Below are 13,427 nucleotides of genomic sequence, written 5' to 3' on the forward strand. Positions count from 1 at the left end.
CCCCTAATGAACAGTAACTGACAGAGAGAAAAACATAATGCTATTTATTAAAATCTGTTAAGTTTTTATTTGGCAAATTTGCTATTTAGGCCAAAATAATTGCAAAAAATAATCAAGAAACATGGATCTAAACCTTTATCACCAGGAGATTTCTGCTTCCTTTCCCTTGATTACTGTGTTCCTCCTTCAGTCATAAAAAATATATGATAGTAATACCTGTATCATCAGCTCCACGTATATTAAATAATAATTTTAAAAAATCGTCTGAATGCAACGTGATGTCTCATTGATTCCCAACCTGTAGAGTGTCTGTTGCCTTTATAAAGTGTGTCTGTGAATCGTCTCTCTGTTTGTGAGTATGTCAGGGCACAAGGGTTGGAGGGGGTTGATGTCTGCCTTCGAAGTGAGGAAGTGTGTTACAGTGTGTGACAGTGAGTCATCGATAGTGAGAGCCAGAGCCAGACACTTCTTAGAAAGCATAAAGCATGCATGCCTCAACATATCCCTGTCTGTTTATTCATCCCGCTCTCTGGACTTTTTGTGGATCAGTATGAGTCTCCAGAGCAGAAGGATTAGGACTTGATAGTGGACAGGCACCAGCATCTTTCCTGGAGTTCTACATCACCAAATTTCATTTATAGCTGATTTCTATAAGTCGAACCAAGCATTGATTGTCCTAACTTCAGAAGAGCTGCATATCAGTATTTTAACACGTGCGTTTAAAAGGATTTAGCTAAACTGACTCAAACTATTGCAGATTACAGAATTCCCTGGCTTTATGAACTAACTGAGTTGAAATGTGGCAGAAAAAAATGACCCATGCAGAGTATGACAGTCTCAAATCGATTAGTAGTGGAAGTTAATGTTCAAGTGTTTCCTTATAACCGATAATATAGGTCCTTAAGAAAAAAAGTTCTCTGACTTTTTATTTTGATTGGTAAATTTCTACAGTCAAGCAATTTTGACTGAGCACATTTGATACATTTCTGCCATAAAATCTTTCCAAAGTTGTTAAATTCAGTCTGTGAGTCTTACAAACCATTTCACAATGATTTTAAACACATTGATTACTCCAACACGACTTTCTGTATCGTCGTTTATCTTTTTATTGGTACCTTAAACAGCGTGACCCCCACCAATGTGGGCCCATGCATTTTCTTAAATGCAGGGCTATTTTTGTTTGATAGCCCCCTAACCACCTCTCGGGAAAAAATACCTTAATCCCTGCCAAGTAAGCAGTTCTACTGTTGATGGTTAGTGTGTTTTTTCAATACTTATTTTTTATGCTGCATTCATTAATTTTTGGCCTCTAGAAGAGAGAAATTCAGATCCCAAGCCACTGGGAAACAGTGCTGGGTTGTGCACCAAATTGGTCATAGTTGCCGGTCATTGTAAGTGTTTGCTACACATAAGCATTACCCGCAGCTATTTGCCAAATAGAAACTCATTAAATTTTATCTTTATCTTGGACAACAGTCAGGAGACACAGAGATTTATGGGCCACCTAATTTCCTAAAGTTTAGTTGTAACATCCTGACCTCAACAGTAGCGCAATTCCACGATTCCAACGATCACATGACATAGAGAAACCTTGAGAACACAAACACAAAACACTCAAAAGGAACTCAGTGCCAAATACACTACAATTATGCCCACTGCTTTTCAAGAATTTCTCCCAGAACAGGTGTTTTTGTTAGAAGACTAATACCAGATGGAATTAGCAGAGAGTGAAAGGCTCATATGCAAAGCCCAAGTCTAGAAGTTTAGTCACCTTGATGCCTACACCCATCTCTACAAGGGAAGTTTAGGTCAAACATTTTCAACAGGACTATTTATGTAGTTGTAAGCAAGTGATATGCATCTTTGACAGTTCTGTGTTCTGTTGAGAAGTTTGGAGAACTGACATATTCAGCATAGTTTCTGTTTTTCATTGTAAATCATGGTGACCGTTGCAGTTGGCTGCTTTGAGTGTGCAAAATCAGCAATTATTAGATTGAAATTACTGTAAATTTCAAACCCCTGCTGGTACACATTGTACTGCCAATCACAGATACGTCTTTGCATGATTGAAATACAGTTTACATTGCCTTAGGTTACACAATGGATGACATCCCTCCTCTGTCTGCTCTTAAATCTCCAACTACATTAGCAACAGCGCCAGAGCAGGAGTGGGGCCCATCATAACAGCTGACATTACAAAATATTTTCAGTGGCTACAGCTCCTTTCCTTGCAAACTCAATGAAAATGCACCCAGAAAGCCAGGAGTACATGAGCCGAACAAAGCCAAGCTCTTGGAGTACCTAAGTTCATTCTCTTCCAGCCTCCTCCACACACACGCACACACACACACGCACGCACGCACGCACGCACGCACGCACGCACGCACGCACGCACGCACGCACGCACGCACGCACGCACGCACGCACGCACGCACGCACACACACACACACCTCCTCTTTCTCCTCCCGCTCTTTTCTTTTTCTCGGACTCTCTTTCTCTTTTCTTTAATTCACCTCCACGCTGGCCACACACACACTTACAGTACAATAATAAATGTGTTGAGATAATGTGGCTTGGAAACCATATTCAGTCCTCACTTGATTAAACACTGGAATTTTGCACGGTGCCCAGAAATGAGGTTAGCAAATGGCTTCGTTGGTTGCCAGCTTGGAAATGCACAAAAGGAAATCGAGGGAGAACATAGTGTCTGCCGCTTGCTGGCTTCTAAAAGTGCTTGATGAATGTTAGTGTACGTCACTTGGGATAATGCGAGTTAGCTGTGTGTGGACTCCAAATATGGCGGGAGTGTGGCTGTTAGAGGTTGTAATGACTGTGCTGAAGTGAGAACCCTGCACAGGGCCCCTCTCAGAAGGTACACACCTCAGCTCTGCCTTTCCTCTGCAGATGGACTCACAATGAACTCTCAGTTTCACCTCGGCCTTGATGTTGCAAGAACTGCAGATACACTTTCATTGATGCAAACTCTTTATCTGTTAGCACTCATAAAAATGCTGTTAGCTTTAAAATTTTACTTTAAAAGACCATTTTACCTCCTTCTGGTTCTTCAAATGAATCAAAATACTAGCATCATTGTGTCCTATAGTTGTATTCCTCATTAAACATCTTTATGTAATGTAATAATCACTCATGTTTGTGTAAGAAATGTCAGACATGATGTTGTGTCTGTGGGTTATTTGAAGTCTCCGTGTTGTTTGCATGTTGTGTGTGTGACACTGTCCTTTTTGTAATGTTTTTGCATAGGCCCTCCAGATGTGGAGCAGGCGTGCGAGCCAAGTGTGCGCACCTGGAGCCCCAACGCAATGATCGAGCAAGGCGTTGTCGGCCTGTCGGAGTGCCCGCTCCAGGGCTGCATGCTTCAGCTAGAGTTCCCCTACCCGCTGGTGCCTGATTCCCTGACCGTGTGGGTCACCTTCTTTAGTCCCGAAGAAACAGCGCTGCCAGCAATCCATAACATCTTGCTGCTGACTGTCAGTGGGAACAACATTTCACTGGGCCCCAGTAATGTTTTCTGTGACACCCCGCTGACTCTGAAGCTGGACATAGAGGAAGAGGTGTACGGGGTCCAGTTTTACACCATGGAGCAACACCTGGAGATTGACGCCACTCTCTTGGCATCCAAGCCAGACTGCACACTTTGTAGGCATTGCCAACCACTACGCTATCGCCTATTGCGCCAACCACCCTTCACCCATGCACCACATGGTCTGATGCTAATTGAACCTACCCGTCGATATACAGACAGGTGAGTGATCTGGTAGGTGAATATTTTTGTTTCAACAAACTTCTGCATCAGTCAGCGCTCTGTGACTGTCAGCACTGTGCATAAAACTCAGTATGTTCTGCCTGACATTCATGAGTTGAGAAATACCTGAACAGCATATAAAATATATGTCTGGGATTTGTCGGGGTCTTGGAAAGCCTGGCCATTCTTCCTAGTGAAGAATGAAAAACATACATCAGAACAACTGCTGCTCCACAAAGTGCTTTCTGTTAGAAGTTGAGAATTGCTGAGCGGTCACCATTTAGCTTCCTGCTTTAGTGTGACTTAATTAGGGCTTTTAGACATGCCAGTGGAAGGTGTTTATTTATCTGTGGAAACTATCCACAAAAACATGTTCTTGAAATACCAGATATCCTTTTCAATACCCCCAGGACTGCTAGCAAGCCCTCGCTGCTTCTGCAGTTTCAAATCTGTTGCCCAACATTTGTTTCCTAAGTCACAGGTCAATTGTTGCCCACATTTGTTTTTTCCCATGTTCCATGAAGCAAGGGCAAATAGATGGCTTGTTGGAGGTATTATCTGCACACTGTGGTGAGAGTTTAGTGCTTTGCTTTCATGGAATTTGCTGACTTGATAAAATTGTGCTATACATGGCACTGCTGCATGTTATGCCATCTCACTATCGCGCTGTCAGTGCGGTTCACATGAGAAGGAAAGTGCTTGATAAGAGGCGAAAGGGTGAGTATGCATGTTATGCAAGATGAAGTGATGACATCTAAGTTCCATAAAGTGTCCGTAGATGTATTCCAGGCTGAATGGCAGTATCTATGGAAGGCTGCCTGCAGTAGGGATGTATTTATTCGGAGGTTTTGGCACACTTCAGTGATTATTGATGTACTGTAGGTAGTTTTACTGCTGTGGTATATTTCACTAGCTGTGGTTGCATTCCAGTGGTAGTGGTCAGTGGCAATGGCTGTCTATTTTCTGTTGTGAGAGCATGTGGGATCTTGTCTATGTTAGATGGTCAGAGAAGTTCTGTAGCAAGTAAGCATGTGTGTTTCAGCCATCAAAACTTTTAACTCATCCAACTAAAGAATAAGCAGAATAAATAAAAATATACATAACTTATGATACTGATATAGGGGTATTACTTTCTGTTTAACAGTGTGTATTGTGGATTACTCTGCTCTGGATCCTGCATGGTACCACTGTGTCACTCCTCAAGAAATAAGAAAAAGATGAGTCCACCAAGTCAGACATTTGTCAAACATGTAATGTGATGTGAGTTTGACGAGCCATTATACCCTCTGGCTAAAATAATGTCTCGTCACGCTCACGATCTCACAACAAACATAGCCTTTGACATGGCGATGAGTAAAGTTCACCCAGATGTTTTGGCTTGTCACAAATCCAATGCAAAGTGCTCCGTTTGATCGCTGGGGTCCAGCTGCTGAAAAGCTTTTGTTGACCACACAGAAAGTTACTTCTTCTTGCCGTATGTTTTCATGGGGTAGGATAGAGGAGGAGGAGGGGGAGAATGATTGACCTCCCACCATCAGGCCACTGGCCTTCATCTGAGCCGGGGCAAACTGAACAAGAGGAACGGCTGACATCTTGGCTCTTTTGGCTCCATCCATAGGTGGTGGTTTGTTTGGAATGGCTAACGGCTGGGAGGTCAGCGTGACAGAGTAAATTATGGTGGAGCGTAAGAAGGGTGAAGAGGAGATGCAGGGTGGGAGGTTGGACTTGTTCGGGGTAAATCATTGCAAGGCTGGGGGGCTACTGCGCACCCCCTTTAATCGGAGTCTATCCTGGTTCTGCACAACTCTTCCACATTACATGCCCCATCCATCCCGTTTATGTACTCTGCTGACAAGAGCTTAATCTTTCTTACTGCCTCTTTTCAAAAAGAATATTTAAGATTTGGTTATTTATTTTTTCGTGTTTCAAACTTTCTTGCTGGATGTGAATCAACTCTGTAGCCATCATCGTTAGCCCCAGTTAGTAGTCCTGGTCAAATGGATGAGCAGAACAAAATCCTGCTCTCAGGCTACATCCACACTGCATTTTAAAATGGCAACAAGCAACTTAGTACTGTATTAAAAATAAACTTTTTTCCTACTAGCAATGGGGGATGCAGGTTCTGCAGTAAACATGGGGCAAGGGATTGGTTACTTAGATGTAAAAAAAAAAAAAAAAAAAAAAAACAAACAACAAAGTCAGCAACACCTGAAATTAGTTATCATTGTTGAATTGTTGAGTTAATCACTTGTAGTCGAGGCTGATGTCTTGATTTTCCTTCCAGAAAACACTCACATGTTAGGAGGGTGATGAATCAGGGAATGACACAGTGACGGTTAAGACCCAATCAGAAAGTCATTGTTTCCAAAAAAAAAAATGTCTGTATTTCTGCAATCCTGGAGTTGTCAAACTAAAACAAGGTCAACAGCTTTTCCAAAAGTCTCAGTTATAGCAAAATGTTGGATTAGTGTTGACAGTAGGCAGAAATGTGGCAAAAGCTATGTGTTTTAAAACGTAACACTGTGGACACACCTCAGACCTTTCTGATGCTGGAATTGGAGGAGCTGTTTTGTCCTTCAGTTTTGTAGCTTTCTGAAACTGACAACCCAGTGTTCACAACCACTTGACGTAATGGTTTAAGAAAGTAAGCAAGGATTGAATCTCTCATGTCCAAGCTTTGCACAACTATTTCTGTGACTTTTTCAATGTACAAATGAATGCACCACATGAATGCCTTCCCGAACAGACTATCCAAAATTGCGTGCTCAGTTCCAAGGCCAGTAATGCCAGTAATATATTTTAATTCACACTGTAACCTTTAGTGTCAATTTTCATTCCTTCTCAACTGTGATTTTCACGATTGATTTTACTTACTTCTTCCAAAAGAGGATTGGTCAGAAAGTGCATTGGTGATGACTGCAGCCTCTTTTTTTGTGTGAAGATAAAAGTTATAACCAATAGCTGCACTCTGAGCAGCTAGCAGATGCATGAGAATACTAGAGACATGGATGCAAACCATCAGATAAAGGGTCTCGGTTCATGAAAGATCTCCTGTCTCTTGAAGTATCTCTTATCATTCTAATCATGCAGCTTTAGTTTGTTAGACACACTGTAGGTGTAAAATTGATGGCAAAACCTCAAATGCATGTCAGCTGCCAAACGAAGTATTGCTGTGTTTGTTGATCTTTCAGGCTCAATCTAGATTTTTTTCTAAACTTCCTTATATTTATCTGTTTTTTCTCATCTGGGATCTTTCAGCCAAGAACAACAAGGAGCTACAGAATGGAAACACATCCATATGCATGCTCACACATAAGCCGAGCGCACACATCAGTGAAGGCAGGAACACACACAGATGAACACAGATACTGTACACTGTACACCCGCACATGCTTCTATGTGTAATCACCTGGTACTATCAAAATACCCTTGAAAGGCATGTTACAGTGCCTTGTGCCTGCAGGTATTTTTGGAACTTTTAAACTGTGTATTTTCTCTTACTGATACTCTTTGATCTATATTTAATCAATCAATGCAATGTAAAGGCAATTACATGCGTATTATCTTTCAAGTGATGAAAGAGCCGGAACAAATCTTTTGCAGTCCTGCCGCCTAATGCCTACAATAGCACATAACATCGAAGATATTCTTGAAATCAAATTTTTTAAAAATCAATTTCATCCATTAATAATAATAAGCTTTAATGGAATCCCCATTGCAATCGAACAAATTAATCACCTGCTTGTAGCTCTCGTCATAGCAACACATGGCAGTCAAATGAAACTGTGGTAGGGCAATCTTCAGACAAGAGTTAATGCATATAATTATAACATTCACAAAAACACACAAACAATAAAACAAAAAACATTTATACAGCAGAATTTATTACAGTCTGACGTATTTCCATCACTTCAAAGCACATTACATTGACTTACATTCATTTGCTTGAGACGTCCCCTAACCCTAAAGTTACCGTAACATTAAACCAAGTCTTCACCCTAAAATTTAATGATTTATGTCTGAGCGACTTGCTTTTTGTCCCCAAAAGGAAGTAAAGTTCCCACAATGTGCCTGGGTAAACAGATTTATGACCCCACAACATGAGTAATACAAGTGCACACATGGGACCCAAAACTCTGAAAGCCAAAAAGGAGAACCATGAATGAGAAACCATAACCATAAGCGACAAATCAAAACTAGAAACGAGAAACCAAAACTATAAGCAAAGAAAAAATGGTCAAAACGGAAAGAAAACTATAAACAATACAGTTGCAAATGAGAGTGCTTATGTGAAACCAGTTATTTTGTTTTTATAGTTTGTTTTCAGAACTTCCCTTTGCTTGCCTTTACATGATTCTTTAACCATGTTCTTTGTTCCACATCCTGTTAAAACGCGCTAAACATAACATTATAATGAATTGGAATTCATAAAACAGCCAATTTGCCTCAGCTGTAAGTTTCTACTTGCCATGAAGACTTCTTGATGAGTCTTAAGTGATCCACAATGTGTGTCATTCAATAGATTGTTGGCTTTGCAAGGCTAGAATACAGCTTGATTATAACATAAGTAACATGTAAAGGCAAACAATAAAGAAAAAGTAACAATTTATATGATAAAACCAAGATAATTCATTTCATTAAAGCACCCTCGCTTGCACTTCTGTTGTTTCCATGTTTTCTTTCCTTTAGTTTTGTTGCTTTGCCTATGGTTTTGGTTTCTCATTTATAGCTTTGATTCTTTTTTTTTTTTAGTTTATGGTTTTGATTTTCTCATTTATGTTTCTTTTCCTTTCAGACTTTTTTTTCAGACTTCCTTATCATGGTGACTCAAGAAACCATCATGGCGACTTACACCGACAAAGTGAGTAGCCCCCCAATATTTCTCCTCTCCATTGTGTGTTCATCACGATGGTTCCTTGAATCGCTATGATAAGGAAACAAAACAGAGCTGGACCCCAAAGTGGGTAAACGCAGCCCTATCGGCGGTTGACCAGACAGAGATAGAGGTAGATGTGTGGAAGAAGTGTGCACTGAGGCAGATGTTGTTATTTGTGTTGGCTGGTGGTATAAGACGCTAAAAGAACACTCACACACTCGCCAGCAAACAGAGCAACAATCCTATCGACCCACTCTCCTCAGGCCTGGTCTGAGTCTCTTGTACTTGCTCTCTCCTTTCTTTATGTTTGAAATTTCTTCAAGCCTTTACATTTGAATTAAATGTATACTTACAGTGTTTTTTGTCCCTCCCCTTGTAGGGATGTGGTACCACATGTTGTATATACCTACCAGGTACAAACAATCTCCAGCCGGAGTGACAGTGAGCCTTCTCCACCTCTGGTGCATGAACTTGGGGCACCTTACTGTGGGGATGGACGCATCCAGAGGTAACAGCCACATGCACACAAGCATTTAAAAAAAAAAAAAAAAAAAAAAAAAAAAAAAAAATATATATATATATATATATATATATAAAAAAATGCATACAGATGTGCAAGAAAGCATTTTCACTGTGTTTCCTTTAACACTTGTCAGTTCAGTGTGCCCATGCTTTCTAAGTACTGCCTCCTGCTGTTTCAGCTCCAAAGGAGAGGAATGTGATGACATGAACTCTATGAATGGGGATGGCTGTTCCAGTCAATGCAAGAAAGAACCCTTCTTCAACTGTGTTGGTAAGTCATATGGACAAAGGTATTCCCATAGCTGAAATGCTTGCAATCGCTGGTTGATTTCTCTCAGTTGTTGTGAAGGAAAACTAACTCTGTGATCGTAAACCTGATCCTAACCTTGTCTCTACTGCAACTTTGATGACATAAACCTGTTTTTAAAGCTGTTTTACAAATAGTGGCCTGTTTTCAGGCAGCTCAAACTTTGTGCTTGTTCCAATTGCAAGAACCGCCCCGTAGAACCTATTTCAGGGCTGTTTTCGGTTGAGAAAAAAGTGCCTACCGGCCATGAAAAATACTGCTGCATGGGGGCTCAATGCCAACTGGTTAAACTATGAGAAGACAACACTGATTGGTTAGATTGCGAGCAAATAAATAGCACCATTTTCGATGTTCTTTCTGACTAGCAATCCTCTTGGTTAACATCACCATCAACAAAATTATGCTAATCTATCAGCTAACTTAACCAACCCTTCACTCTTCTGTCCAGTATCTACTATTATTGGTTGTTTTGGTGTGCTTGAAGTTTACATCACGGTCGAAGCTGTCAGATCCTACACTGCAATAGAAACAAAAAAGCTTGAAAGGACGTTTGTAAATGTTCATATCACTTTGCACCTGTTCCACGTTCTTGCAGTGAAACCTACTAATATTTAACCCAATATGGGTGTGTGACTTCTCAAACAGATCCACTCTATCAGAGCAAGCATGGTTGTTGTAATACATATTAGTGGCTGTGACAGTTATGTTTGATACATAGCAAGGCATCACTTGTATAATGTCACAATAAATTCACAATCTTCAATGCATTTTTAAAAAAAAGAATAGTTACTAAAAATGAAAACGTTTGGTATAATCTGTGCATTCTCTATGTTGACTATTTTATTAGCATGAACTGACAAGTTTCTAAACATATTTTACTTGCCAAAAATGCCAAAGAATTAAGATCTTTCCAGTTGTTCCGTCTGAACAGTTTTATGCTTTTCTCTACAATGGTATCATTGCCTGTTCGCTGAAACAGTTTTTTCAATATTGTTTCATCAAAAGGAGATCGTGCAGATTTCTCAATGAGACTCTCTTGAACTGAGTTGACATCTGGGTGTACATCATCTGAGTGTACTTCAAGAACTCCATGCCTTTCTCAAAGGAATAAAATATCAGGAGGGATACATAATCACTTTGGCCTGTTGTATAAAAAAAAAAAAAAAAAATCTGGAGATCATTATTTTTAAAAGGGTGAGCATAAGCTTATTTTACATAGCTGAGTGAATGGCATCTCCTACTGTACATTGTTTTATTTTATGAATAGATGAATGGTTTCCTGTCCCGTCTCCTGCTGGCCGACAATCATTTCGCCCCCTGTTGTGACTGTGTGTGTTTGCGCATGTAAAGTACGTGCATGCATGGACACACATGTGTGAGCCAATGTGAAGTGGCCACTTAATCCCTGTCAGATTGCTGGATGACTGCAAAATTGGCTGTGCTGTTTTTCCACCAACTGCAGTGCTCTGGGATGTGTGTAAGTGTGCGTTTGTGTATGTGTATGTGTGTGTGTGTGTGTGTGTGTGTGTGTGTGTGTGTGCGTCCGACACTGTCTGACATAGCTGAAGTTTTGCACAGAAATCTGACACTATAATGACGGGACCTTCTGTCCATCTGTCTGTATGTGCGAGAGAGTGCCTGCTTGTCAGTGTGTTGGATGGTGAAAGAGAGAATTGGATGGAGAATTGACACTAAGTATACAACAGGTCTATGGTGTTACATTCTGGATGAGATTTAATAGGCTATTCACACGATTGAGCCGATTTATATCTGGAACTGATGAAATTTGCAAGTTCCTTTCACATGACCCCACCTGGTGTTACAATCCCAGTGACTGTGTCTCAGTAGGGCTCAGAGCCATAATAAACACAGGTGCAGATAAAGCATAAAGCAAATGCAATCTGATGTTCTTAAAGCATATTCAAATGCACCCACTATTGCTAAAAAATGATCATTTTCAGGTCAGGTGTCACTCTTTCCCCCCGTTTGACACAAATATAGCTTGGGTGCTGTACTGACAAAAGCAAAACAGGCTTCTCAGTCTTTGCACATTTCTTATCTGTCTCTTTCTATCTTTGTTCATCTCCCGCACTCCTTTTCTTCCTCCAACTCTGTTCTTTTTGCCTCATGCACTCAATCACCTCCTCATTTTTTTCACTATCTGTTTATTCTGTCCATGTCCAAATTCAACAACTGTGGCAAATGCTAACTTTCTCGCCTTTTTTTCATCCCTTTGCTCTTCCTCTCTCATCAGCTCACATTCTAACTGTTATTCCTGCACCTTTCACGAGCCACTTTTTTTGAACTTCCTTCTTCTCTCAGTCTCACTCCTTCCCTTCTTCCTTTGCCTCTGTTCCTGCTGAGTGAGTGGCGGGAGCCTATTCTATATGCCCCCTCAGTAGCCCCTCGTTTTACCATTGCCAGAGCACAGAACTGACTTGAGCTTTTGGCCGTGCTGGGGATGGCTGGAATTTCGAGGAGGAGGCCCCGGCCAACTTGGCACAGAATGCCGCCTTTCCCCCTAACTGGAACCCCACCGGCTGACGCTGCTTTAGCTGAGAGCTGAGACCAATGAGGCCCAGGCTACCTCCCTGCTCTCCGCTCCCCTCTCCTCTAGTCCTTCAGTTCCAGACCTTAACTCCGGGTGGGATGTCTGGAAAAAATACTGCTGTATCTTTCTTTACCTCTTGACTTTGTCTGCCCCCACCGTTCCTCCTACACTCTCTGTGTTTGTCTGTCTTGCTCTCATTTTATCACACTCTCATTTTCACTCTTTTTTTTTCTTTTTTCTTTTTTGTATTGTTTCTGTCTTCCTTACCTTAACATATTCTGTCATCTCCATTTATATATCTTGACACATACAAGATTTTATCGTCCTTCTTTCACCTTACATCTACTGTGCATCTGGTTCTCTTCTTCTTCACCTTCCAAAATACTAGAAATAAGGTTTGAAATGGTATCTCAAAGGATAACCATGAAACAGGATGAGAGAGTAGGACTGAGTTCCAAAGACTTGAATGTGTGAAAACTTATCTGTATGGCTTCATACAAATGAGAACACGCTAGACAAAGGAGAGTTGGTTGGTTGGTGGTAGAATGCCACCAACACACCACAAAACAGTCATTGCATTTTTGACTTGTCAGTTTTACTATACAGAAAATAACTTATTTGAAGTTGCAACTTCTTTTCAATTGCAGAGGAGCCAAGCATGTGCTACTACTACGATGGTGATGGGGTGTGTGAGGACTTTGAACGAGAAACGGGAGTGAGAGACTGTGGCCTCTACACCCCCAGTGGCTTCCTAGACCAGTGGGCTTCCACTGTTGAAGTTTCCCATGAAGAAAAGCCCTACTGCTCTGGAGAGGTGGCTGCTGGATACCCTGCAGTTACCAAGGTAAGCCCATGCATGGTTTGTTCTATCCACTGAGTTGACATCATTTAAAAGAGCAAAATATGCTTCAAATGTAGACAAGATTTCCAATATCTTATCAAACAATCATCAATCAGTTGAACAGTCATGTATTTCTGTCTTGCCTTAATCAGAATAGTCTTCCATGTTGTGATGGTTTGGAATTGTTGTTTGACACATTATTGATTCGTGAAAGAAGCCTCGGTTCTTGTGTGACACCAGCAAAGCGGCTTCCTTTGCTGGTTTGCCAGTTAAGTAAGATTGGGACCTTTAATTAGATCCCCTCCAGGGTGGGTGTAGAAGTTCGCCGCTCTCATTTAAATAATGCTTATGGAAGACAACAGAAGAAGCCATTGATTCCACCTAAGCCCAGTGGACGCATTGATTTGTTGCTGTTGCAACACAGAAAGGGGCTGACTGCCCAAAACATTAGGGTGAGACACACAGACATGCACGCACAGTCATGTTGAATCGCTCCAGAGGACATCACATTGACTTAGATTAATTTCCTAGAAACATAGCTTAGCCTAGTTTGAACCCTTACCTAA

The 13,427-nt window shown here is 41.0% G+C and overlaps 1 protein-coding gene across 2 annotated transcripts in view; it reads left to right on the forward strand.

The window, feature by feature from the left end:
• Positions 1 to 13,427, forward strand: part of pappaa (pregnancy-associated plasma protein A, pappalysin 1a) — a 95,989-nt gene that overhangs the window by 22,744 nt on the left and 59,818 nt on the right. For both annotated transcript variants that reach the window (XM_035955855.2, XM_023287300.3), the window contains exons 7-10: positions 3,263 to 3,764; positions 9,020 to 9,148; positions 9,342 to 9,433; positions 12,668 to 12,864. In XM_035955855.2, coding sequence (XP_035811748.2) covers positions 3,263 to 3,764; positions 9,020 to 9,148; positions 9,342 to 9,433; positions 12,668 to 12,864 — 920 coding nt within the window. The remainder of the gene's footprint in view (positions 1 to 3,262; positions 3,765 to 9,019; positions 9,149 to 9,341; positions 9,434 to 12,667; positions 12,865 to 13,427) is intronic.

This window comes from Amphiprion ocellaris, chromosome 17 (genome assembly GCF_022539595.1).
Source record: "Amphiprion ocellaris isolate individual 3 ecotype Okinawa chromosome 17, ASM2253959v1, whole genome shotgun sequence".
Classification (NCBI taxonomy): Eukaryota; Metazoa; Chordata; class Actinopteri; family Pomacentridae; genus Amphiprion; species Amphiprion ocellaris.